At 58.2% G+C, this 24,173-nt stretch overlaps 1 protein-coding gene across 14 annotated transcripts; it reads right to left on the bottom strand.

The window, feature by feature from the left end:
• Positions 1–630: 630 nt before the first annotated feature.
• On the bottom strand, positions 631–24,119 carry KRBA1 (KRAB-A domain containing 1). Of its 14 annotated transcripts, XM_060108477.1 has the most exons (18): positions 23,972–24,119; positions 16,165–16,291; positions 15,635–15,754; positions 14,821–14,955; positions 14,049–14,204; positions 13,212–13,343; positions 12,822–13,004; positions 11,753–11,903; positions 10,900–11,135; positions 10,241–10,414; positions 9,646–9,747; positions 7,582–7,734; positions 6,850–7,032; positions 5,829–6,047; positions 5,615–5,746; positions 4,381–4,485; positions 3,728–3,973; positions 631–2,196 (listed from the first exon to the last, which is right to left on the bottom strand). In XM_060108477.1, exons 1-18 carry the CDS (start codon positions 23,981–23,983, stop codon positions 1,313–1,315), a joined length of 3,450 nt encoding a protein of 1,149 aa, XP_059964460.1. In that variant the 5' UTR covers positions 23,984–24,119; the 3' UTR covers positions 631–1,312. The 14 variants fall into 14 exon arrangements, with proteins under 14 accessions (XP_059964460.1, XP_059964458.1, XP_059964457.1 ...); XM_060108475.1 differs by lacking the exon at positions 23,972–24,119 and having other exon boundaries at positions 10,900–11,112; positions 11,753–11,908; positions 16,165–16,363; XM_060108474.1 differs by lacking the exon at positions 23,972–24,119 and having other exon boundaries at positions 16,165–16,363.
• Between the last annotated feature and the right edge of the window lie 54 nt (positions 24,120–24,173).

The raw sequence follows: 24,173 nt of genomic DNA, 5'->3' as shown, positions 1-24,173 counted from the left end.
TTCTGAGTACTGATTTAGCTTTATCCTACAAGTTTTGATATGCCGTACTTTCTTATACTGCAGTTCAAAGTACTTCTTATGATTTCTTCATTGACACACAGGTTACTTAGGAGCACAATTCTTATTTATATATATATATGCATATGAATTGCTAATTTCTTGTTATTTGCTTCTAGCTTAAAAGCTAAAGTATGGTCAGAAAGCATATTCAGTGTAATTTGAATACTTTAAAATTTGTTTACACTTAGGGCTTAGTATAGGGTCAGTTTTTGTAAATGTTCTGTGTATGCTTGAAAAGAATGAATATTCTGTAGTCCTGTGGTGCAGCGTTCTAGATATTCATCAATCGAGCCAATTTTGTTAATTGGCTTGTTCAAATCTTCCATATCCTTCCTGATTTGTCCTATCAATTTCTTAAAAAACTATGCTAGAACTTCCCAAATACAGCTGTAAATCTGGATGTCTTCCCTTTTACTTCTTTAAATGTTGAGGCTGGTTGACGGGAAAATGGAATGACTGATAACAAACAAAACCCACAACAGTCAGTACAAAAGGTGGCAGGAAAGACGGGAACCCCCCACCACCGAGTGAGACATACGTAAGCACAAAATAAGATGCTATATTCAAATCTCAATGTATCAGCAATCATTTTGCACATAAATGGATTAAGGGCTCTGAGCAAAGGACCAAATTTGTCAGGCTGGATTAAGACAAAATCCGACCGTAGGCTGTTTACAGAAGCCACATCTAAAACACAAGGGAGTCGTGTGCGGGGGCGGGGTAGGGGGGTTGCTGATTCTCTGTAGGCTCTGGGAGGGCAGGCTTGTCCCCAGTGCTGGTAACAACCCATCAGCCACGCCCTGGTGTGGCCCCTCTGGGCTCCTTTCTGTAGGAGCCATGGGCCTTTTCCTTAGCAACCAGGGTCGGTAATTTTAGAATCCACACAGGTATATCCAGATTAGACCAGGGGTCGGAGTTCTGCCCCAAATGAAAGCTAAGCCCCCATCCGCCAGGAAGAGGACAGCCACGGCTTCTCAGCGCTGAGGTCAGGACGGCAGGTGGGAAGAGGTGCTCTCCTGCGTGGCGTCCCTGCAGTGGCTCGCAGCGCCCTGGCAACGTGGCGTGCACGCGCGTGTACGCATACCACCCCCTGCCGGCCCTGGCAGTTCCAGCGGGAAGGGCAGGAGTGGGAGCGACATCTAAACGAACCTGAGTCAAGAAAGCCAGAGGCGTGGCTGGGGAACGCACCTCCCTGAGCAACGGGCATCCTGGAGTCTGGGGCGGTCAGGCCAAGGGCAGATCCCCGGCCCCCTCATAGTCCAGACACGGGGAAGGTTCTGCTGCAGGGGGCCGAGGGCGGAGGCCGGCCCCCGGAAGAGGCGGCCAGGGGTGGGGCATCCTCGGCAGGATGCAGCCCATTAAGATGGCGGCTAGGGGACCCCCACGCGGGGTCCCTGTGCTCCCCACCCCACAGCTCCCCATCAAGGGCTCTCTGGAGCCCTGCCAACAGGCTGCTTGGATCCTTGGGCCACTTCAGGGTCCTGGGTGGTGCCGCTGCTGCAGCCCGAGGCTCTGCTGCACTGGCGGCCACCTGGGGGGGTGGGACAGCAGGCAGCAAAGGGGGCGGGGGGCTCCGGTGGCCCTCCGGGCGTCCGAGGGGGTGACACACGGTCAGCACAGCGGGGCTGCCGCATGCCGAGGAGAGAGGGCCAGAGCTGGGCCCAGAAGCCTCTGCCAGGGGCACGTCCGGGGGCAGCTGAGGCATCAGGCGGGGCTTCGCGCTGGCCAGGGCTGAGGAGTCGCCAGCCCTGCAGCCTTCCGCCTGGCCCCGCAAGATCTTCGGTCTCGGCCTGCGGGGGCCCTTGTGCCTCCAGTAGGGCGCGTGTCTGTGAGCAGGGCCACCGGTCCAGCGAGGGCCCCGGAGGAGGCCCTTCGTCCCCGAGCCCCACGGGCGCCGCCCCAGCCGATCCACCTGGGTTCTCACGGCGGCCACTTCCTGAGCCAGGCCGGCCAGGGCCCCGGCCAGCCGATCCAGCTTCTCCGAGAGGGCGGCACCGAGGCTGCGGAGCTCGTGCTGCAGGGAACTCCCGCAGGGGCACGGTGGCCGCGGGGAGGCGCGCGGCATAGCCCAAGGGATGGCGGCTCCGGGGGGAGGCCCAGGCGGATCTCCGGGAAGGGGCCTCGGGTGGGTCCCGGCTGAAACCAGAGCGGTACGCGGGTGAAGGTCCTCGAAGCGTCAGGACCTTCTCTCCCCCCAGGGTCCCTTCAGCTAGTATCTCATCCTGCCCCGCTAAGGCCGGGCTTCAGACGGGCAGGATCCTAGCGACTCAGGCTGGGGAATTATGTACGGCTGTTCCCCAGATTCACGGGCAGGATAAATCACAGACCGGGTCTCCATGGTAACCAAGCTTGCTTAGGACAGTGGCCTTCCCATCTTCTAGGAAAAGGTGGGTTCTCTATGCCACCTTTGGGCCCTACTGGTGTCCTGAGTAACTCTGCCCTTGGGAGTCAGTGGGCAGGGCCTGGAGAAGCCGCAGATGGCATGAGGCCAAGACCGTGGGCAGCATCTGGAGAGCGCCCAGGAGGGCCAGTCCAGCCTGGGTCCCAGGTGTTGCTAGTGGGGTGACCAGGGGGCTGTATCAGCACCCAGTGCTACTGGTCACCAGTAAACCACAAGCGTCCCCACTCCCTCCTGACCTTTACCCTCCCTCTTCAGAAGTTACAGACATAGGACTTTAAGTCTTAAGTTACTTTAAAAAAAAAATCACCTCCTCCTTCACCCTAAGTTCCCTTGGAACTGGTCTCCACCCGAGGCAAGCCTCATAAAGAAGCCCCGTCACCACCCGGAGCCGCAGGACAGACCTGCTCTCCGGCCACGCCTGAGTCCCCAGCCCGGCTCTGGCCTGCACTTCTCAGGACCCCAGAGCTTCAAACAGAAAAAGTGGAGACCGGAGCCCAAGGACCCAAACGATGCCCTGCCATGTGCTTCAGGAAGGATCTCGGCTAAGGGCCAGCGATAGTGCTGCTGTCCCAGGTGTCCTCCTACCCGAGGCGCAGCAGCGGGGCTGCCGGCCTCAGGCCAGCTCAGCGCTCCTGATAAAGCAGCTGCACCTGCAGGGACGCCAAGCCCACGATATGACGGAGCCCCCCACTGCAGGCTTCAAGTGTGAGGATCTGGGTGCACGTCCCAGAGCGGACCAGGGACCGAGCCCTGCCCTCCCGAGGCGGGTCTCTGACGTGGTGTAGGGAAGAGCTTCCTCGGGGTTGGGTGACACAGAACCACATCTCTGGGGACGCCCCTGCCAGGCCACTCACTACTGCGCCTCTAAAGCCCTCTGTCCTCTAAAGTCGCCTCAAACCCCGAACTTTGATTCTGGATGCATCTATTCTGGGGAAAGTCTCCATTTCTATTTTGCCTCTAAAAAGGGTCTGCATACTTTTATGAAACAGCCAACTATTCCTGTAGGAAAACCCTGAAATGAAATAAGCAAGCTGAAGTGAGTTCAACATGAGACTCTTCCTGCCTGTGACCCAAACGAGGCTGGAAGGCTGTTATGAAAAAGCCTTTCCCAGGCTGTGAGCCTGGGGGTCTGGCTGGCCCACCCTGCCACAGTGAGCTGAGCAGCGGGGAAAGAGAGTGGGTGGCCGTGCAGACGCTGAGCCCCCGCCAGCCCTGTGCTTGCAGGGCTCCCGGATACTCGAGGTCGGGGGGAAGCCACCAGCTCACCTGTAACACCTGGGCTTCCGTCTCCGGGCCTCAGGCCCCTGAACTCTTCACCAGCCGTCGGATTCCAGGACAGGGGCCCACAGGCTGACCCAGGAGGCTGGCAGGGCCCAGACCCCAACCTCTTCTCCAGCTGAAAGGCAGGGCGGGGACCCACAGCTGCCCCCGCAGGAAGAGCACAGAGCATTTGCGGTGTGGATACACATCGTTTTCCCAGAGCCACTCTGACCGGGGGTATTTGGACATGACCTAAAAAAAAAACCCAAAACATCCAAACTTTCAACTTTCAAATACTGGTTAAACGAGATGCAAGAGGGATATACTTGGCTCGTTAGGAAGCCCATCTCTGGGCACCAGGGCACACAGGACGAGGGTGGCCCGGATTATTTCCGGAGTCCTCTGCGGCTCTCCCAGTAGGTGGGGGCTGGAGAGCGCCATGCCTGCAGGTCCCACCCCCAGTGAGGCCCCTCCGGAGACCTGCTGGAGGCCCTGTGGGTCCACGCCGGGCACCCTCTGCTGTTTCCCGACAGGTCCACAGCCGGTGAGGAACGTGGGTACAGCCAGGGCTTGCGCAGAGGCCAAGCGGTGGGTGGAACCACTGGCCTGAGTGCAGGGGGGAGCCCCCTTCCCCGACCCTGCACCCCACCCATCCCTACCTCCGCCGGCGCTGCCCAGGGGGCCAGGCGGGCCCAGGTTCTCCAAGCACACTTCTCTCCAGGGCGGATGGGACCAGCCTCTCACCTTCTCTTCTGCTTTTCCTGCTGGGAGCGAACACTGGGTCAGGCTCGGACTGAGAACTGCGGAGGCCTGGAGTAGCAGGCAGCCTGTTTCCAGCTTTCCTGACGGGACAACCGCTTAGTTTCCCCAGGTGGAGGGGTCTCACTTGTGACACTGTTTCTGTTTACTGCCAAAGCTACTGGCAACACAACCAGGTAAGGAAGCAGGCAGCCCCCCAGATCTGGGTGACCTGGGTCTGAATGACCCTACTTCTCCCTTCTTGGGCCCCAATTCCACGCTTACGCTTTATTTATTTTTGTGTGGTATGCAGGCCTCTCACTGTTGCGGCCTCTCCCGCTGCGGAGCACAGGCTCCGGACGCGCAGGCTCAGTGGCCATGGCTCACAGGCCCAGCCGCTCTGCGGCATGTGGGATCTTCCCGGACCGGGGCACGAACCCGTGTGCCCTGCATCGGCAGGCGGACTCTCAACCACTGCGCCACCAGGGAAGCCCCACGCTTATGCTTTAAATAAGCCAATAAAGAGTGAATATGCCAAACCCTAGATACCCTACCCTCCACCCTAATAAAAACAGAGTCAGGTCTGCGCACTCTCTCTCCCCCGCACCTCGCCAGTGGGAGTACCACGTAACCTCCACGACCTGCAAGTAATACGTCCTGTGCCTCCAAGTTCCCTGATGTTTCTGCCGAAGTGCGTCCCACAGCACACAACACTGGCTCCAGTGGGACTCCAGTGTGTGGGGCTGGCCCGCTAAGAGTAACACGAGCTGGGGTGAGGGCCCCAGGTGTTCCTAGCTGAGAGCTTCACTATCGATATACTGGGACCGACACAACAGTATATATACATACATATGTTTTAAGTGTGTGTAATGTGCATATAGTATATACACATATAAAAATATGTATATCTCAAGTTTACTGTCGGACTTTCCACTTAAACACACTCATTTAACACTCCTGGGGCCCCATGTGCCTCAATATCCTCGCCTTCTCTCTTGGACACAGCTCATCCTACGGGGAACTCAAGCGTGATAAAAGTAGAGAACTTTCTGGCAAGAGTCAGGCAAAGTGATGGGTGGGACTCAGAGAACCCGGTCTCTGGACCCTTGGCCCTCCTGGGGGACATGCCCCCTTCTCAGGAGACCCCAGGCTCACCTGCACTGAGACCACGGTGGTCCCCGGTCTTGCCTCTTCTCTGGCCTTCACCAGGGCTGCTGCCAGTGCGAGGGCCGCCAGGGCGTGGGGAAGGAGGGCCAAGGCCCTTGCAGCTGGGAAGGCGGTCCCCCTCTGTCACAAACAAAGCCGGGGTCAGGGTGGTGGCTGCACCCTGGGGCAGGGCTGCCAGGTCTCCTCTCCCCAACAAGCTCACCCTGCAGGAGGGGCTGCCAGAGCTCTGGCTCCAGCCTTGGGTCTTCTCCTTCTGAGCTGCTGATGCTGGAGCTGGAGCTGGAGCTGGAGCTGGAGCTGGGGCTGGGGCTGGGGCCCGGGACAGGGTCGGCCAGGCAGGTGAAGCGCAAGGGCCCCCCGGGCAAAATCCCCTTCAGAGAGTTCTCCAGGCAGTGGAGTGGGGAGGGCTTGGTGGCTGGCCCTGGGCAAATGGCAATAAAGAAGGCCTCTGTCCATCAGCCCAGTGCCAGGCAGGAGGGCCATCTGCCTCAACGGGCGGGCTTGTGGAGCTGGTCCCTTTTCAGCTCAACCCCATACAAGCTCTGGTGGACCCTGAACAGCTTCCTCTCTGGCCATGGGAGGTGGAGAGATGCAAAGCCAGAGCCTGGCCCGGTCCCCAGTCACTCTGGAAAGGCCGCCAGGGACCCTTCCAGAAGTCTCAAGACCCTGCAAGCCATTAGCAGTATGGTTCCAACCAGACTCTGGGTCTTATAAGCCAGGCAGCCCCTCTTACTTGCACTCACTCAGGACCAGCAGCCTGAGGAGAGATTCAGTTATGTCCACAGCAGGCCCTCCAAACCAGCTCTTTCTTGCCTGGTGGGAGTATTAGAAATACTGTACTTATTCAAGGGAGTCAGACCCTACCAGCCCACCTCAGCAAGTCTAGGAAGGAATTCTGCTGTGAGTTCAACTACGCTGCAGCAGCAGGACACACGCCTCCACCCCCAGGCAACTGGTACAATAGAGGAAACAACCAGTCTTTCCCCCAGAGAAACCCAGCTTCTGGATAAAAGCAGTGCTCTCTCCACTTCTTTTCAGCACACCTCGGGGTGCTCCAGCCAGCAGTCTCTGGGGAATGTGCACACACTCCAGCTGGCAGTCCAGAATGGGTGAGATAAGGAAGGAAAAGAGGAGTACAGAGGGAAGGGGGAATCTGTTCCCTCGTCAAACACTGTCTCGGGAGGAAAGACATGCCAGCAAGTCCCGGGGCAGAGGCAGCTCACCATCTGGGAGCCACCTCCACGGTCCTGGCCTGGCGGCCCCGGGGTCCTTGGGACCTCGCTGGTGGCAGGCAGGGATGGTGCCAGAGGCAAGTGCCTGTGGGCTGGCCAGGCGGAGGCTCCTGGTGGGCACGTCACCCCCTCGCTGTCCCAGGTGGGCTGGCTCCCAGGCCTCGCCCCTCAGTCCTGTTTCAATGAGAAGCCAAGAGGCCTGTCAGCCCGGGGGCCCCGTGTTGGCACCGAGGCCAGGAAGTCACTGGGCAGAGAACAACTTCTGTCATGTTGGATTCTCGGGCTCACAAGCTCCTGGAGCGCGCCATACAACAGCCCCGTAGACGTTCCCGGGAGCTTCCCGAATCCTCCAGGATCTCCTTATGCCCTGACCCAGCTACCCAGACTCCCAGCAGCCCCACAGCTCAGCGGCCGTGCTGGACGCCAAGGCACGTGGGGCCGACAGCCAGGATACGGACACTCTGCGGCCAAGGCCCCGGCTCAGGCCCGGATTTGGAGCAGCGGCAGTGGGGCTGGGTGTCCCATCCCACCCCACAGCCGACAAGCCTCTGCCCGGGCCGTTTCCAGGATATCATCTCATCTCAGGCCAGGATAGGGGCCCACCAGCTTCTGGGGAGGCAGCGCCCAGGGCGGTCCCTGGTGCCGGCCTCCAGCTACTCTGGAAGGCTGCCGGGGAACCTTCCAGAAGTCTCAAGATCCTTCAGACGCTGGGCAGCGCTTTACCTTCCATGCCTGCCGTCCAGTTCTTGGGCTCCACTCTCCACGGCCCCCTGTGCCCTGCCGAGGAGCAGGACCAGGTGGGCTGCGGCCCAGGTGCAGGTATCTCTCTGAGGCAGTTCTCCAGGCCCTGGAGCGGGGAGCTTCCCACGGGGCTTCCTGTGAAAACCCAACGCTCACGGTCTTGGCTGGTCAGAGCTCGGTCCTGTGAACCCCAGGAGCCTCGCCTGTGCCCTGTGTCCGGTGCAGCCGGAGCTACTGGAGGAGGCGCAGGGCCCGAGGCCGGTCACACCGGCTCAGGGCACCCAGTTGCAGGGGGGACCTGGCCCCAAACCTGTCACTCCTGCCTCCCGGCAGCCCTGGGAGAGGCCTCCCCAGCTCGGCCGCCTACACAGAAACTGGTCAGCGGGCTGTGGTGGAGGAGGTAGGCGCTGAGGCTGGAACGTCGTCAGGCTGCCTTCGCTACTCAAAGAGGGAAAGGCCAAGGATGGAGCAGGTCAAGAAGGGCAACACTAATGCCTTTCAACTTGGGAAAAAAACAAATTGCCAAAATCGTATTTCTAGTGACAGAGCTGTGGATACAATAGGAACCAGATGCACTGAAATTCTTTTTCTTTTTCTTTTGGTTGTGCCATGCGGCATGTGGGATCTTAGTTCCCTGACCACTGACTGAACCCGTGCCCCAGGCAATGGAAGCGCGGAGTCCTAACCACTGGACCACCAGGGAAGTCCCTGGACGGAAATTCTAGAAAAGGCCCTTCTTGGGTCAGCTGTCACCTCAGCCATGCTCTTTCCTGAAGGCGTTTGCTGATGCTGTGCCAGGCAGAGCAGGAGAAAAGAGAAACTGCCAGAGCTTCAGGCCACTGTAGGCTGGAATTGCAAAGTCACGAGAGGAACCCCACACACAGCTTTCCCCACAGACGCTGCTGAGTTCTGGGGCAACACAGGGAGCTGGGGAGCTGGGCTGGAAGCTTCTACAAGGCGGCGTGAGATCGCCTGCCGTTTGGGTGACTTAGAACACCAGGTCTGTTGATAGAGGATGCTCGAGAAGGAACATCCTGGTCCCGACCGCAGCCCACCGCGCAGCTGCGGGGAAGAGAGGACGGGGCAGCGCAGCGCTGAGGATGCTAAGACCAAACGTGGGAAGACGCCAACAGGAAGCATGAAGACAGAAAGCACGGTGGAGAAGCTGCGCGCAGGATGCCGGGCCACACGCAGCGTCCCTGGAAGTCACAGTAGCGGGTGGCTCAGCAACACAGGGCAGCAGAGGGAGGCAGATGCCACCCGTCCTCCGCAACCTTCTGTAGCTTTTAAGCAAGACTGAACGATCTATTACCTACTAAGAACTAAAAATTAAAAAGAAAATTCGGCTGCATGTTGGGAGGTAAAAGCCACCCCCACGCAAGGGGCTGACCCGTGGCAGGTGCAGGGACCCAGGCCCAGGGACACCGGAGGTCCCAGGCCGGCCCGATGGCCCCGGCTGGCCTGGTGCAGAGCCCTGGGTACAGCTCCAGGCTTTTCCACTGACAGCGGGTGAGGCCAAAACACAGAGGAGAGCCCCGGGGACCGGGTGTCCACGGACAAGGCAGACGGAGAGCACTGGGATTATTCAAGCGGAGAAAAAGGTCCAGTCCTGCCAGGTCCCAAAGAGGGGACAGCTCACATGGAGGCCTCCACGAGGAGGTACCCTGACGCGCAGCCACCAAACACACCCTCTAAGGTGGTTTCACACAAACCTCACGACGTTTTTCCTTAAGTTGGAAAGTCAGTGAATATGACAGACACTGACTTCTTCGTGGCTGGGATAAGGAAGAATTTGATGTTAAAGGAGATCTTTTTACTTTTTAAGACATCTTAGATGTCGTCCTGCCCCATCTGAGCCAAGTCGCTAAAAGAGACCCCCGCCCCCCTAAACAGGTCCTGCGTCTGCTCCCGCCGTGGCATCCCCGCTCTGCTGCCGGCACCGGGCGTGATGGCCTGACTTGCTTGGGCCGGACACAGGGCGGTGGGCAGGGGGCGCCTCCCGTCCTTCCCCAGAATCCACTCCCAGCTTCAGGCCGGCCAGCTCACCTTTTCCAGGCCGATGCCCCTGGCTGCCCTCAGGGCTCTGGAAATCCAGGTCCCCGTCAATGCTGCTGGACGAAGAGAAGCTGGCGGGGGTGCCTTGGGAGCCTGCAGGGAGGGCAGGGCTGTCTCTCATGCAGCCCTGCAGGCCCAGAGCCAGAAGAGGCCCCAAGACCACCTCTGCAGGAAACAGCACAGCTGGCGTCATGGGAAAACCACAGGAGAAGAGGTCCCCTGGGCCCTGGGCTGTAGACGGGAACCCAGACCTGCCCCAACACCTCTCCCACTGGGATCTCCCCTTAGGTTAGGGCACTCGTGGTGCTGATTAAAATCCTGTAGCACGTTAACCCACATAAACCCAACCACTGGTCTTGTGGGCCTAGAGGGTAAGTGAACCTCTCAGTGGAGACAGTGGGCAGAAGAGTTTAACTGCCTTCCACCAAATGCAGGGGCTGTTTGGGGGTAGGCGTGAGAGGGGGCTGGGGGAGAAGGGCTGCACCCCTGAGGCCTGGGATGAGGAGGGGGGACCTGACGGCATCCTCGGCATCCCCCATTCTGTGCACAGGGACAAACGCCACCGGGAGCCCATGACGCAGTCTACCTTTGCTCTGTGATCCGAGGCGCTGCAGCTCGGGCCTCTGAGACCCAGGGTCTCCTGGCTGGGGGCTCCGGGACCAAGAGCTGGCTGGCGGCTGGGAAGGTAACGACCCACTCAGGGGGATGCCCCTCAGACAGGCCTCCAGGGCTTCCAGGGGTGAGCTCGAGGCGCTGCCGGCTGGGACAGGGGAGATGCCCCATCACCATCTCTGGCCCAGCTCTCCGGCCCAGCCCCGGCTGGCTGCCTGGCCTGCCTTCCGCAGGGGTGGCGAGTCCTGTACCAGGCGTGGGAGCCTGCCAGGCAGGACACCCTCTGTGCGGGCTCTGATCTGTTTTCTGCTCCCCAACCTGGGGAAGCGACGCCAGCTGTACCCAGGCCCAGGGGCAGGGTTGGGAGAGCCACAGGTAGGGGCCAGCTTCCCGACTGCTGGGAATTCTCTGCAAGACCACGGTCCTTACAATGGAAGGCTTCCTGGGCAAGGGCCTGGGTTAGGAGGACGGGGATTGAGGGAAGGGATTAACTGCCTGAGAAGGACGGCCAGGTGGATGCCTCTCCGCCCAGGAGACAGGCAAGTGCCCCGTCCCCTGTGGGCTGGCAGAACCTTGTTGGGGGCGCTGAGAACCCCACCCGGGAAGAGTCGAGCAGACAAGCCCAGGCCTCACCTCGAGCTGCAGAGCCCCAGCTGGGCACTCGGACCCAGGCGGTGCCTCCATTGTCCCCAGGGCTGCCCGCGGCAGAAGGGCCGTGGGTCCGCTTGCTGAGCTGACAGGATGCGGGCTCCGGGGGCCCCCGGGCCCAGCCGTCCTCCACCTTCACTGCAGAGAGCACGCTGCCAGCTCCAGGCCCGGGGGGAGGGGTCTGGAGGGGGCGGGGCCCTGTGGGAAGCCCCTCATGAGGCCTTCCTAGGGTTAGGATGGGGCGTCCAAGGCCCCCGGCCCCCACAGCCGTCTCAGCTCCAAGGTCGTCACTGCTCAATCATCAGCAGATGGACCCAGCCCCACCCCCGCCTCCAGAGATTTCTGCTGAGGGATGATGCCAAGCAGCTCACCCCAGGCAGCACCGAGCCAGGGTCCTGCCTCCAAGGGCAGCACGTCCATCTCAGATCGACTTTCTCAAAGTTCTGGGACGCTGATGACCAGTGGTGAGCCCATGCGAATGTGACAAGAACCCCCTCATCAAAACGATACCCGGCAAGTCTACTGCCTGGAGCTATGTCTCCTATTTTCCGTCTCTCTCCCTCCCAACCATCCCCTCCTTCCTTCTGGAACCCTCAGCTCCTACTGGAACCCTCAGCTCCTACTGGAAGAGCCAACCTGGAATGTTACCACATTGCTGCACCTCCTACATGCCCACGTCCTTTTATAGCATGATCCCCGACGTCTGGCTACTCCAACCGACACACTGATGTGTGCGCCCAAGTGTCTGGCTGTGGAGGGTCACCTACTGCCCTGCTTGGAGCGGAGAAAGGCAACGGCTGACGTCCAGGGGCCTCCCTGCCCAGCCAGTGGCCTTTACCTCCAGAATTCCTTTTCCAGGCCCCTGGGTCCTCCTGCAGCCGTGGGTCCCTTGCTCCTGAGGGGCTGGGTTGCTTGTCCCGGGCCTCTGGGATCTCCTTCAGACAGTTCAGCAGACTCTGGAGGGGACAATCTCCTGAGGCTGTCTCTGTCTTCACTACAGAAAAAAGGAACACATGTTCCCCCTGAATCGGTGACTTCAGTCTCGGTGACAAATAACCAAAAGGGGAATTCAGTTAAAAGGTCCAAGGCCAGAAATCTGGAGACGCAGGCCTTCTTACAACTCACTCAGCCTTGCACAGGCCACTGTCTTCTTAGTGCTTGGCTTAAAAATGCCTGTCTACGCACCTCCCAGAACTGGATGGATGAACGGAGGATGTGAAAATGCACCCTACGGGCAGAGCATATGGTGCTACTCTGAGTACAAACGAAGGAAGTGGGAGGACTGGGCTGCTACGTGTAGATGGTTCTCTGGGCCCTGAACAGAACGTAATTTGAGGAGGCCCAAGCTTTTTACACACACACACACACACACACACACACACACAGACACACACACACACACACACACACACACAGTACCTAAGCCTCACAACAGCCCTCTAAGGTGGGAACAACTATCCCCTTTTACAGACTGGAAACCAAGGCTCAAAGCCTTGAGGAGCGTCTCACAGTCTGCCCAGCTAACAGGCGTCAGGGTCCAGGGCTGGGGCTCCTGCCCCCACCGCGTCACCCTGCTCCCCCAGGCCCACTGCAAGCATCCCACTTCGTGTCAACATGAAGTGACACTCACTCATCACCTCCTCCTCAGGTGTCCCATGTTAGGACGAGTAAAGAACCCAAAGCATCCAGGGCGGAGTCTATTTCTGAGTTTTCTTACACCAGCTGACCAACGCTGTTCCCCTAAGACAGCCACCTGGCTCCAGAAATGTGACAGTAATGATACGGGAATGGCCGAGCTGGCAATGATCCTTAGGGAGGATTGTATATTTATAGACAAAGATCCATCAAAGGGCAATTCCGCGGGGTCAGAAACCTTGGCGTGAGGAGACAGGTCCGCGGGGACTCACCTGCCCAGGGCGGGCTCCCGGGCTGCAGCTCTGCTCTGGTCAGCTGGGTCGCACCCAGGCCGGCGACTGGTGGCGGTAAGCTCAGGGGCTGCTCGGGGTGCTGGGGCCCGGGCTCGAGGATTTCCTTCAGGTAGTTGATGAGGCCTTGCAAGGGGTTGTTCCCAGGAGAGATTCCCGCAGCTCCTGCAAGGCCAGCACGCTCAGGGCAGCCCTGAAGGCGGCAGCTGTGGGACCTTCAGGGGTCAGATTTCCCACCCGTGAGAATGCGGACGACGTCTGAGCGCCACGCCGGGCGGTCAGGAGGCTGAGGTGGGGGCCCCACGACACCTCCCTTTTCCCACCCCTTCAGCTCCGGCGCAGGCCCCGCCCTCGGGAAAGCCAGCCCCTCACCTGTCCCCGTGGCCCCTGTCTCCTGATTCCTGTGGCTCTTCTGCCTGCTGGGACTACGGGTAGGAGGGCTAGGCTCCTGGCTGGGGGCTCCTGGGCTTTCCTCCTCCACAGGCCTTGGCGTGTCAGCAGTTTCTGTTGCAGGAGAGACAGGAAGGCCTCTCTAGCCCCAGCTCCTGACCCTGAGAAGTCACCTGGGATCTGGTCCCCCGAGAGGACAGGCCCCTCCAGGCCCTAAATCCCTGAGAGGCAGCCAAGTCCTGGGAACTTGGATTTGCGGCAGACCCAGCTCCCGCAGGTTTGCTCCAGGAGAAGGCAGGGTCTTTCCCTGTTTCCTTCTGGTGTAAATGTAAACACAAGACTGTTCACTCCGGGCCCCTCTCCCAACCCCAGCCTCTGACTTTGGCTCAGCAGGTCATGCCCATAGCCTCAACACGCAGGCCCAAGCCTCGTACATATGTTTCTCAAAGCTGGGCACGTGGTAAAGGTGCCAGGTGACACCTGAAACTACAGGCTAAATGGGGTATGTTTTTCCGGAGTGCCAATTTTATGCCATATTAATTTGAAATGTTTCAGATAAAAACAGATATTCAGACAAATGTATAAGTTGCCAAAATTTTAAAATAAAATAAGACCCAGAGAAATCCCAGTTGGCCACCTTGCCCTCCCTGACTATTAACGCTGCCCTGGCGAGCGGCTGAGATTCAGGTCCGGTGCCACAGGCACGCTGCACACAGCACCCTGTGAGTGGGGCCGAGCATCCCGCATCTTCACTGGTCCACGGGCGGAGGCCCAGCACTAGGCCTGCTCCCTGGGGCCCCCGTGCTGGGTCATACTCACTGATGGGAAGGGGGCTCCCCTGCCCCCTGGCTCTGGGCGGGCTGCTGGATGAGCTGCCGCTGGGCATAGTGGCCAGGCCAGGCCGGCCAACAGGTGTGTCAGGAAGGCAGCCGAGCAAGCCTCGGAGAGGGCAAGTATCCCCCATCACAGCTGCTGCTGGGGGGCGGGACACTGGAATTAAGCCCGGCAGGAGGTAAAATGCCCCCACCATTGTCCCATCCTGGCCCTTCCCTGCTGTGTTCCACTAACAATGACCAGGACGTCAGTAACCTCTGCCCTGTCATCTCTAGGCTCTGACACGTAGATTCACAGTCTAGGTCTTGTTCTGATAAGATCCTTCTCACCCGATCATCAGCTGAGCAGACTCTTAGGAACCCTACGGGCTGGGGCTGCTGGGGACAGACCCCTGAGGAGGTGAGAGTGCCAGCGAGCAGAGCTTGGGGAAGGAGGGAGAGTCTGGTGAGGTGGGAAGAGTGCAGGCTGGGGGGACCTGGCCAGTCATCTACAGAACAGGGCCGGCCTCGCCCACCGCGCGGGGCACACCACGACGGGGGCCCCAAGGGCGTGGATGAAGCCAGGTAGAGCCACTAGAGGAGTCAGAAGCAGCTGGCTCACCACGATCCACGCGCTCTCAGAGGACAGGCACGCCGCCCGGGTTCACGCAGGGGGGCGCCTCCACCCAGGGCCTGGCAGGGGCTGGGCAGGCGCACAGCGCTGCCCACAGCTTGAACTTGTCTATGGGATGCAGAGGGCCCGCCGGCTGTCGACTCACCCTCGGGGCTCGCCCCCTCCCCGTCCAGGCTGGCTCCCCCGCTCTCAGGGCTGACTTCCCCAAACAGGAACTCTGGGATCTCCTTCACCAGCTGCACCAGGGCGCTGAGATGCAGGCTGTGCTGGGGGGCTCCTCCTGCCAAGAGGCCAGAGAAAACCCCCCGCATTAGCTCGGCACTCATGCTGCTGCTTGCGGCGTCACGCTGCATCTCATGTAATCCTCCCACCACGTGAGGTGCAGCAAAGGAGAGACCCGTGTCCACAGACAAAGAGGACCTGGGCTCAGGGCAGGCGACCTGCCCACGGCACAGCCAGGAGCAGGACGCTGGGGACCACGGGTAACTGAGCTCCTGTCGCTCGTTCCCTGTTACTCCTCCGAGGGGACCGCCAAGGAGGGCTGCCTCCCTGTGCCCTGCCACTATCCGGACCCCTGCCTTTCCCGGCACCCCCTGGACCACATCCACCGCCCAAAGTCTCTGGACCTTCAGGGGCTGCAGGCTGGCTCTGCACGGGTGGTGGCGGGAAGGGGGCCTAAGGGGGCAAAGCTCTCCAAGGGTGTCCCCAGCTTTCTTCCTAGCACTTCATGTGATGGGCAACAGTGTACCAGGCTCCCGGCCCAGAGGGGTGAGGGGTGAAAGGTCACAGAGGGGTCGCTGTGGCGAGGTGGGGAGGGTTGCGGTCACAGCATCCCGGAAGGAACGGAGCCAGGGGCTGAGGACACGTGGGAAAGACACGAGTGAGTACACCTGGGCCTAGCCTACCCAGGAGGACCAGGACCCCAAAAGGGCCTGCCCTCGTCCGCCAAGATTACTCACCCAGGGGCCCTCCTCCCCGCGGAGAGTCCTGCCCATCAGCAGCACAGCCCCCGCCCCCCACGGCTCCTCCAGGCTCCGAGGGACACAGGAAGGCAGAGAGGGGCAGCAGGTCCACTGTCCCTGCGAAGGAAAAGAGGGACGGTCCCCCCCGGGAGTGGGAGCCGGCCTCCGCCCTCCCACACGCGATCACGCCAGCAGCCCAGGCACCTGCCATCCACGCACCCGTGCACGTGTGTGTCCGTATGACCACCCAAACCCCAGGGACGGTCAGAACCTCGGGAACCAGTGTTGTTTTGCCAGTTTGTTCGGGCCCCCACTGGATCACACCCAGCACCCTAGTACGGTCCACAGAAACGACAGCATAAAAGACCCACGAGGCCCCCAGCTCAGCACAAGGCTCTCGACGCCACCTCATTGTGTAAACAAAGCCCAAGGCCCGGTGGGTCCCGGGGTGCAGAGCGACTCAGGACCCACGTGGTGCTGACCCGGCCTCCCGTCCCCCCGTCAGCCGGCTCCGGCCTGCTTCTCACCCAGGGAGGCCAGCGTGTCGTAGTTCTCCCGCATCACGTCCAGGTAGAGCGCCCTCTGCCCCTCCCCCAGCAGCCGCCACTCGTCCTCGGAGAACCGCACGGCCAGGTCCTGGAAGGCCATGGACACCTGTGGGCACAGTCTCAGGGGAGTTGGCTGGTTCCCTCCCAGCAAGGCCGGCCTAGTCATCCTCAGCTCGCCTGTGTCTCCAGGTGGACACCAGAGAGGGGGGAGCAGTGACAGAGAGCATGGGGTGGGCGCCTGACACACGGGAACGGGCACAGGGGCAACGGGAATCTGCTCAAGAGACAGTGACGGGGGTCAACTGTGTCCCCCAAAAGATACGCCGAAGTCTTCACCCCAGTACCTGAGAACGTGGCCTCATTTGAAAATAGGGTTGCTGCAGATGTAATTAGTTAAGATGAGGTCCTAATGGAATAAGGCAGGTCCTTAATCCAATATGACTGGTGTCCTTAAAAGAAGAGGAACAGAGACAGACCCACAGGCAGGAAAAGTCCATGTGACAGTGGAGACAGAGGTTGGAGTGATGCAGCCACAAGCCAAGGAACACCTGGGGCCACCAGAAGCTGGAAGAGGTGAGGCAGGATCCTCCCCCAGAGCCTTTGGAGAGGGCTTCATAAGATTAAAGAAAGATTTTGTCCTGATTTCTTTAAAAATAGTCATTAAGTGGGCTTTAAAATGGCCGTCAGACCCTAGAAGATGACCAGCATCTAGAAGGCATGAATTTTAAATTACAGCAAAAACTAACTTCATGCAAATTAAGCACAAAGGTTATACTTATATTAAGCAGAATATAAATTACGGGAAGGGTCCTTCTGGCTTAGGAACAAATGCTAAACTATTTACTTGTTAGAAAAAATTATTAAATAAAATGAAGACACTCCTAATAAAGCAAAGATAATCTACTGCCTTGTTTCATCAACTCAAGTGAGTGATTTTAAAAACCATCACTGTGGGACTTCCCTGGTGGCACAGTGGTGAAAAGTCCGCCTGCCAATGCAGGGGACACAAGTTCGAGCCCTGGTCCAGGAAGATCCCACATGCCGTGGAGCAACTAAGCCCGTGCGCCACAACTACTGAGCTTACGCTCTAGAGCCTGCGAGCCACAACTACTGAAGCCCATGCGCCACAACTACTGAAGCCCGCGTGCCTAGAGTCCGTGCTCCACAAAAAGAGAAGCCACCGCAATGAGAAGCCCGCACACTGCAGCACAGAGTAGCCCCCGCTCACCGCAACTAGAGAAAGCCTGCGCAGCAACGAAGACTCAACACGGCCATAAATAAACAAACAAACAAACAAACCAACCGTCGCCGCTACCAACCGTGGCGTTGTCACTCACCAATGGCATCTGCTCCCCACTCTGCCTGTCTCCCGCTGACCGCTGCCACCAAAAGGACACACCCGGCTGGAGGCAGCCTCTCCACCGGCTACCTGCCCTGGTCCAGAGTCCGAAGGCCCACAAGCAGTCAGACGGCGCAGTCTCTTCCTCCTCGGCCCCCTGTGCATTCTGACCACCGGACAGCCGCTCAGCAGGCCAGCGGGCTCTCCTGAACTAACCTCTGCCCCCCTGGCTGGGTATAGGCACCTCCTCTCGGGAACACGCTCAGACGCCCTCCGAAACATCTCTCAAAAAGCTGCCCCCATCTCTTCCTGGCCTTCCGGACAGATAGATCGTAGCCAACGTTCAGGTCCGCCTGACACTGCTGCCCCGAGAAAGGCTCGCCTGAGGCTGGTGTTGGGGAACTTGGATTTGGGGAGGTTCCCACGGTTTCCTGACCGATAAGGGTGGTTTGCTGGGCCCAGACTGCTTGTACAGACAGTGTGGTTTATGCTGAAGACTGCTTTCCTTCTGGGACTCGGATTTCAGTACATGCCAGGAGGAGGGTGCCTACGTGGCCTGCCCCCAGGGAAAACCCTGGGTGCTGAGTCTCTAGTGAGCTTCCCCAGGAGAGACCATCTCACACCGGCTGTCACAACTCACAGCTGGAAGAATTAAGCACGACCTGTGTGACGCCACCAGGAGGGGGCGCGTCTCCTGCTCCGTCGGGCCTCTGCCCCCGTGCCTTTCCCCTCGGCTGGTCGTGACTGTGTCCTCTGGTTGTAATGAATCACAGCCGTGAATACAACTATATGACGGGTCCCGGGAGTCCTCCTGGCAAATCACGGACCCTGGGGTGGTCTCAGGGACCCCGACGCAGGGTCCCATTACACTTCCCAACAGGACATGAGCACTGTGAGGGCCCAGAGGGTGTCCCGCCTGGCACACCTGGCAGGGAGGCCTCACGACCCAGTCTGGCCCTAGCTTTGCAGCCTCGGCCCCCGCTGCTCCGCTCACGCCTCCCTCCTGGCATCCGCAGCCCGCCTGCCTTGCTCCGTCCTCTGGTCCCCTCTCCTCCTCTTCTTCCGTCTCTCCCTCCCAGAGTCCGAATCCCAGCCAGGCTCGGGAACCCTGGAGCTGGTGGAGCAGGGAGACACTTTGCTTAGGGAGTCCCTGTCTGCTCTGCGGACCGTGATGGGATAAAATTTGTTTTTAAGGCAAAGCAAAGAAACTTAAGCATAACATACTCCCCGCCTGTGCTGGGCCCCCCTAACGTGCAATGGGCATCTACATCATACGTTAAGCAGACCTCCTCAAAGGCAGGAATGTCTGCTCAACCATAAAGATCAATGCGTTTGTTCCTTCTTCATTCTTTTCCTAGTTCTGTATGGGGTCATGGTGACCTGCTGTACGTGTAGATCGGGACTGTGTATCTTTGGTGAACTTTATGTAAAATGTCAGTGTGTCATTTTGACAAACGATCCTTTGTCTCTAGAATGTACATAACTGTGCCTTCCACCTCTAACAAGTGGAACAGTCCTCAGGGTTTTCTGAAAGACTGTCTCCTGGGTTATAATCCTCAGGTTGGCGTGAATAAAATTCTCTATTTCTCCTTTAGATCGACTACTGGTTAATTTTTTGTCCATGTTCGGGAGGCTCAGACTTGTCCCAACAGGTCCAGGGGCTAAATGGGCACAAACACTGCCAGTGGGCTGCATGTGCACGTTTATAGATGCTGTTGTGATGAACACATGTGTGTCCTTTAAAGGTAATACTGAATTTATTTTAAAATACATGGAAAGGCTAAATTCTAACGTACTAAGTTTTCGACATTAAGAAAGAGGGTCAGAGAATCAAAAAGGTTGGAACCCCCTATCAGTAGTCCCACTCTCTCACCACCACAGCCAAGGAAAAGTGGGGAGGGGGCAAGAGAGGGTCAAGGAGTTACAATTACTTCACTCTCTTTTCCCTTAGACACTCAAATACGTGTTAAATTCCCACTATGACCAATGCGCTAGAGAAAACTAAGTGTCCCCAGAACCTGGAAACAAGTCAAACCAAGCCCTGGGGGGAAGACCGGCCACCTGGAGGGGGGCCTAGCAATGGCAGGGAGTTTGGAAGCCCCAGGTCCTGGCCTTTGGACCTGTCAGGGAGGCTGGAGGGCAGGCAGAGGGGCTGGAACCAGGTCACTGCTGCCCGAAGGGAGAAGGCACCAACACTGCGGCACTGTCACCATGGACCACGCCTAGAGAAGGGCACTGGGGGCTCCAGAATCTGTCTGGGCTTCCTGGCCTTGCCCAGGTGACAAGAGTCTCTGTCCTGCACCACAGGGCTCTTCCTAAGGGAGATGGATGCTTCAGGCCATCCTGGCTCCAGGATGCCAGCTTATCCAGCAAACCTCTGTGCTCGGACTCCGTGAACCCTGGGCTTCCCATGCAGATTTCACGTTAGGTGGTCAAACACTTAATCGGCCACCATATAGTTCCAGTTTGATTGTCAGCTCTGTTTTTCACCATAAGCTAAGGAACTGGCATATTCTGATTTATCTCTCTGTCCTTTGTGAGTCTGGTTAGTGTACATTGACTCCCCTGAGAATTATAAGGGGGGAGGAGGATGCACCGACCGACCGACACCAGGCTCTGCACCTGCAAAACAAAAATGCCACCCAGAACACACGCCTATTTTATAGGAGGCCGGTAAGGAGAGCCAAGGTGGGCTTCGAGGCCATGTCTTCTCCACCTTCTGGCAGCTCCACACAGGGCTGGCTCTGCAGGTCCCTTAGCTCAAGGGAAGAACACGCCGATCCCAGCTACCGAGCTGCAGAGGGCCCGCCTTTCCAATGAGGCCCCTCCCCGGGCCCTCTCTAGGGAACACCAGCCGCGCTGAGAACTGACACGGCCTCAACACCTCCCTATCTGGAGACGAGAGCTGGGGTCGTGGTACCTTCTCTGCCTGTACACTTTCCCCAACACGCCACATGTTATATGTGGACCAGGTGTGCGAGACCCCAGCCAGCCTCTCAGCTCCATCCATCTCTGTCCCTCCCTCTAAGCCACTTGGATGCTAAGTGAGATGTCACACACAGGGGGCCTAAACATCAGCAGAGGCGTGATCCCTACACACTTGCGAGCACTTCAGATCTCTCGTTTGATTGACAGGATGGCCCTACGCAGGCAGCTGCTCAGGCACTTTATCCTGGGCTTGGGGCGAAGGTTCCAAAGCAAGGAGGGGTGATGCAGCAGGAGCAGGCAGACAGCCAGGGGCCAAGTCTATGACCCTGGACTGTGCCTGACTGTGACTATAACCTATCAGAAGATCAGTAAACCTTAACAAACCAAGCATCAAACAACCACTTTTAATTTTTTTGGCCACGCCTTGCGGCATGCGGGATCTTAGTTTCCAGACCAGGGATCAAACCCACGTCCCCTGCATTGGAAGCACAGAGTCTTAACCACTGGACCGCCAGGGAAGTCCCAAACATCCACTTTTTAGAAAATCATTATTATCCAGTACAGTCTGTGGCGACAGATTATGGGAGTATCTGTAACAAACAAATTCTCATTCTCAGTAACCTCTTAATAAAAGCTGAACTTTTAACAAGATTTTCAAGGTGGTGATGGAGGGGAGGGGTAGGGTCTTGGGTAAAAATAAATGATCCTGTAGCCACTGATAATGGCAGAGTCCATATGGCATGGCCCTGGCTGGAGCAGGAAGTGGGGAGAGTAAGGGTCCAGCAGAGTCAAGTGGCAGTTCTGTTGCAGAGCTAGTTCAAGTCAGCAGACAGCTTCTCCGTTTGTCAAACTGGGTGAAAAATACTATGTCCTTATCTTCTCCCATCAGAAGCTATTTCCTACCTAACATCTGAAAAAACAGAAGGGCTTTTAGGTTCAAATGATTTACTTCAGAATTTCCTTTTAATTAGGACTGATTTTCTCACCTCATCTTAGATCTACTAAATCATGATTATGTTTAGTGCTTTCAGAGACCAGAAATTGACATTTTCAAGCTTCCGGGATGATTCTGACACATTCTAAGTTTAGAATCACAGGGCCAGGGGAGAGCTGCCCTCCAGTCACGGCCCGAGACTGGGCAGAACCTGCCCCGCCTGCCGGAATGAAAACTACACGGGTGAACAGGACCCTCTCCTCCCGCCAGGGGCCAACTGTCCACCATGGCATGTCTGTGAATTAGAAATCACCGACAACTGCTGTACACCTTTAAGTCTCAGTGAACATTTAGTGCCAACTTCCACTCACAACAGGGGGGTTCTTCAATTTCTACCTGAACACCTATAGCAACGGAGGGCTCACCACAGTCCCATCGTTGGCCTGATCTGTCAGTTAAGAAGTTCTGGAACACGAACGGGCAGAGTGTGGGGCTTTGGGCTTGACCTCAGGAGCCAGGCTGCTGGAATTCCAATCCCTGCTTTGCTTCATATTAGCTAAGGGCTCGGCAAACTCATCTATAAAACGGGGATCAAAACAACCTCTCTCGGGACTTCCCTGGTGGTGCAGTGGATAGGACTCCATGCTCCCAATGCAGGGGGACCGGGTTCGATCCCTGGTTGGGGAACTAGATCCCACATGCATGCCGCAACTGGGAGTTCGCATGCCACAACGAAGGAGCCCATGTGCTGCAACTAAGGAGCCTGCGAGCTGCAACTAAGGAGCCTGCCTGCTGCAACTAAGACCCAGCGCAACCAAATAAATAAATAAATAAATATTTTAAAAAACCCCAAACCTCTCTCATAGGGATGTTGTGAAGATTAAATGAATTAACATGGGAAAAGTGCCTGGAACAAATGCTGGGACATGATAAGTGCTACGATTCCTATTCTTACAGCCAAATCTGTCTGCCTAACATCCACCTGTAGGTCACAGCCGGCCACCTCCAGCTACAGAGTGGGCTCTTACACACACCATTCCTGACCTTGAGTGCCTCTTTATCTCCTGGCTAAATATACCAGCTCTTTTAGACATCTGGAAGAGATGGTTTCCAGGCCATTCACCACCTCAGCCAAAAGATACACTCTTGTATGACAAAGTTCTTATAAAACGGGAACGGGAATTGACTGTGGCCAGGGGAGGTGGTTCGGTCAGCAGTCTCCCTCTACCCAGAAAAAGCAGAGGAAGAGTGAGAGAGAGTGTGTGTGTGTGTGTGTGTGTGTGTGCGCGCGCGCACGTGCACGCGCACAGAAGAGGGAGGGGGCGAGCATGATGTGCAAACACTCAGACCACAGACACAGCCTTCAGGTCCTTCTAAGAGCAAACCCGCTCTCCCAGCATGTTTCAGGCTCAGACTCGGGCTTCCAGATCAGATCCCGAACCCTGCTAACCCCACCTGCGGGCTGTGCTCCCACGCCCCTGAGCATCTGGCAGTCGCGCTGGACAGGAAGACAGGGGGCCGTCCCTGTTCCTCTCCCTCTGGCTGTGACCTACCACTTCTCAAGGCCACTCCTGGGCACGTTCTCCATGAAGCTACACAGTGGGAGGACACACTCCAGAACATGAGATCTAAAAGATCCAACCCCTCATTGTATAGAAGAGGAAACTATGGTACGAGGAAGCCTGAGCATGGGGCCAGCAGGCATATCTGAGCTGCGGTGGCCGTGGGCTCCCTAACTACGGCCAGATCTGCAGAGGGGACGGCCCTTGTTCCCACGGCATCCAAACTGCTTGGCTTCTCCTCCCTTTCTCCCAGGAGCTTGTGGGGCATTAATGTCGCCAAGGTCCTGGCACAGGGCTGCTCTGCCTGGTCACAGACTGCCCCAGCCACTCTCCCAACACCACCACCCCTTCCCCCGCCCTCAAACCACGGAGCCCACGGTTGTCTGAGGTTGGCCCAAGCTCATGAGCCACCACAATTACAGAGCTGGCCCCAGGGGCCCACCCAGCAGAACGTGCAGCAACTCCCCTTTGGTACCATCAGGTTTCCTAGCACCTTCACACAACTTGCCCAAACGGGTCCCAGGCTATGACAGATGGGACTCTCCCTCCACCTCTCGGACCTACACATCTCACCTAATGGATAAAACCTGGTACCTTGTTCTATGCCCTCCCCCGGCCCAGAATCCACGTTCCTACCAAGAATGAAAGTGAACAGATTTACTCATTCTCCTTAGGCCTTCGTGCCCATCGCTCCCAGTATAATTTATCATTAGAAGCCAAGAAGAGAAGGTGATGCTTAACCCAAAGGAACGAGTTTCCAAAGGTGGAGAGAGACTCCAAGTATGCGTACACTTCGGGGCGGGGAGAAGGGAGCGGGGGCGTCCGGGGACCTAGACTTCTCCGCACCAAATCCTGCGCACCAGCACTCTCCCCCCCGCCCGGCCAAAGTTGGCGGGTCCCAGGCTCGCCCCCGCCCTCCAGGCACGCACAGAGCCGCGCGGAGCAGACCCGCCGAGGCGTCCGTCTGTTCTCGCCGGCTGGCGGCGGGGTCCCGGCTCGCGGCGCCGTCCGCGCTCGCCTTACCTGGCGCGCCATCCCGGACTCAGCCTCCGTTCCTGGCTTCCGGCACGGCCGGGGGCACCCGCTCCCCGCCCACAGGCTGCGTCGCGACCCTCGGCGGCGGCGGCGGCGGCGGCGACCTAGGTCGGCGCAGGAGGAAACCGGGCCGGGCGCGCAGGCCGTTGAGGAGGGGCGGGGGTGGGGCGTCGCGTCCCAAGAGAAGGGG

This window comes from Mesoplodon densirostris, chromosome 9 (assembly GCF_025265405.1).
Source record: "Mesoplodon densirostris isolate mMesDen1 chromosome 9, mMesDen1 primary haplotype, whole genome shotgun sequence".
NCBI classification, from domain to species: Eukaryota; Metazoa; Chordata; class Mammalia; order Artiodactyla; family Ziphiidae; genus Mesoplodon; species Mesoplodon densirostris.
The sequence above is the reverse complement of the archived record's forward strand: the minus strand, read 5'-3'. Positions and strand labels throughout refer to the sequence as shown.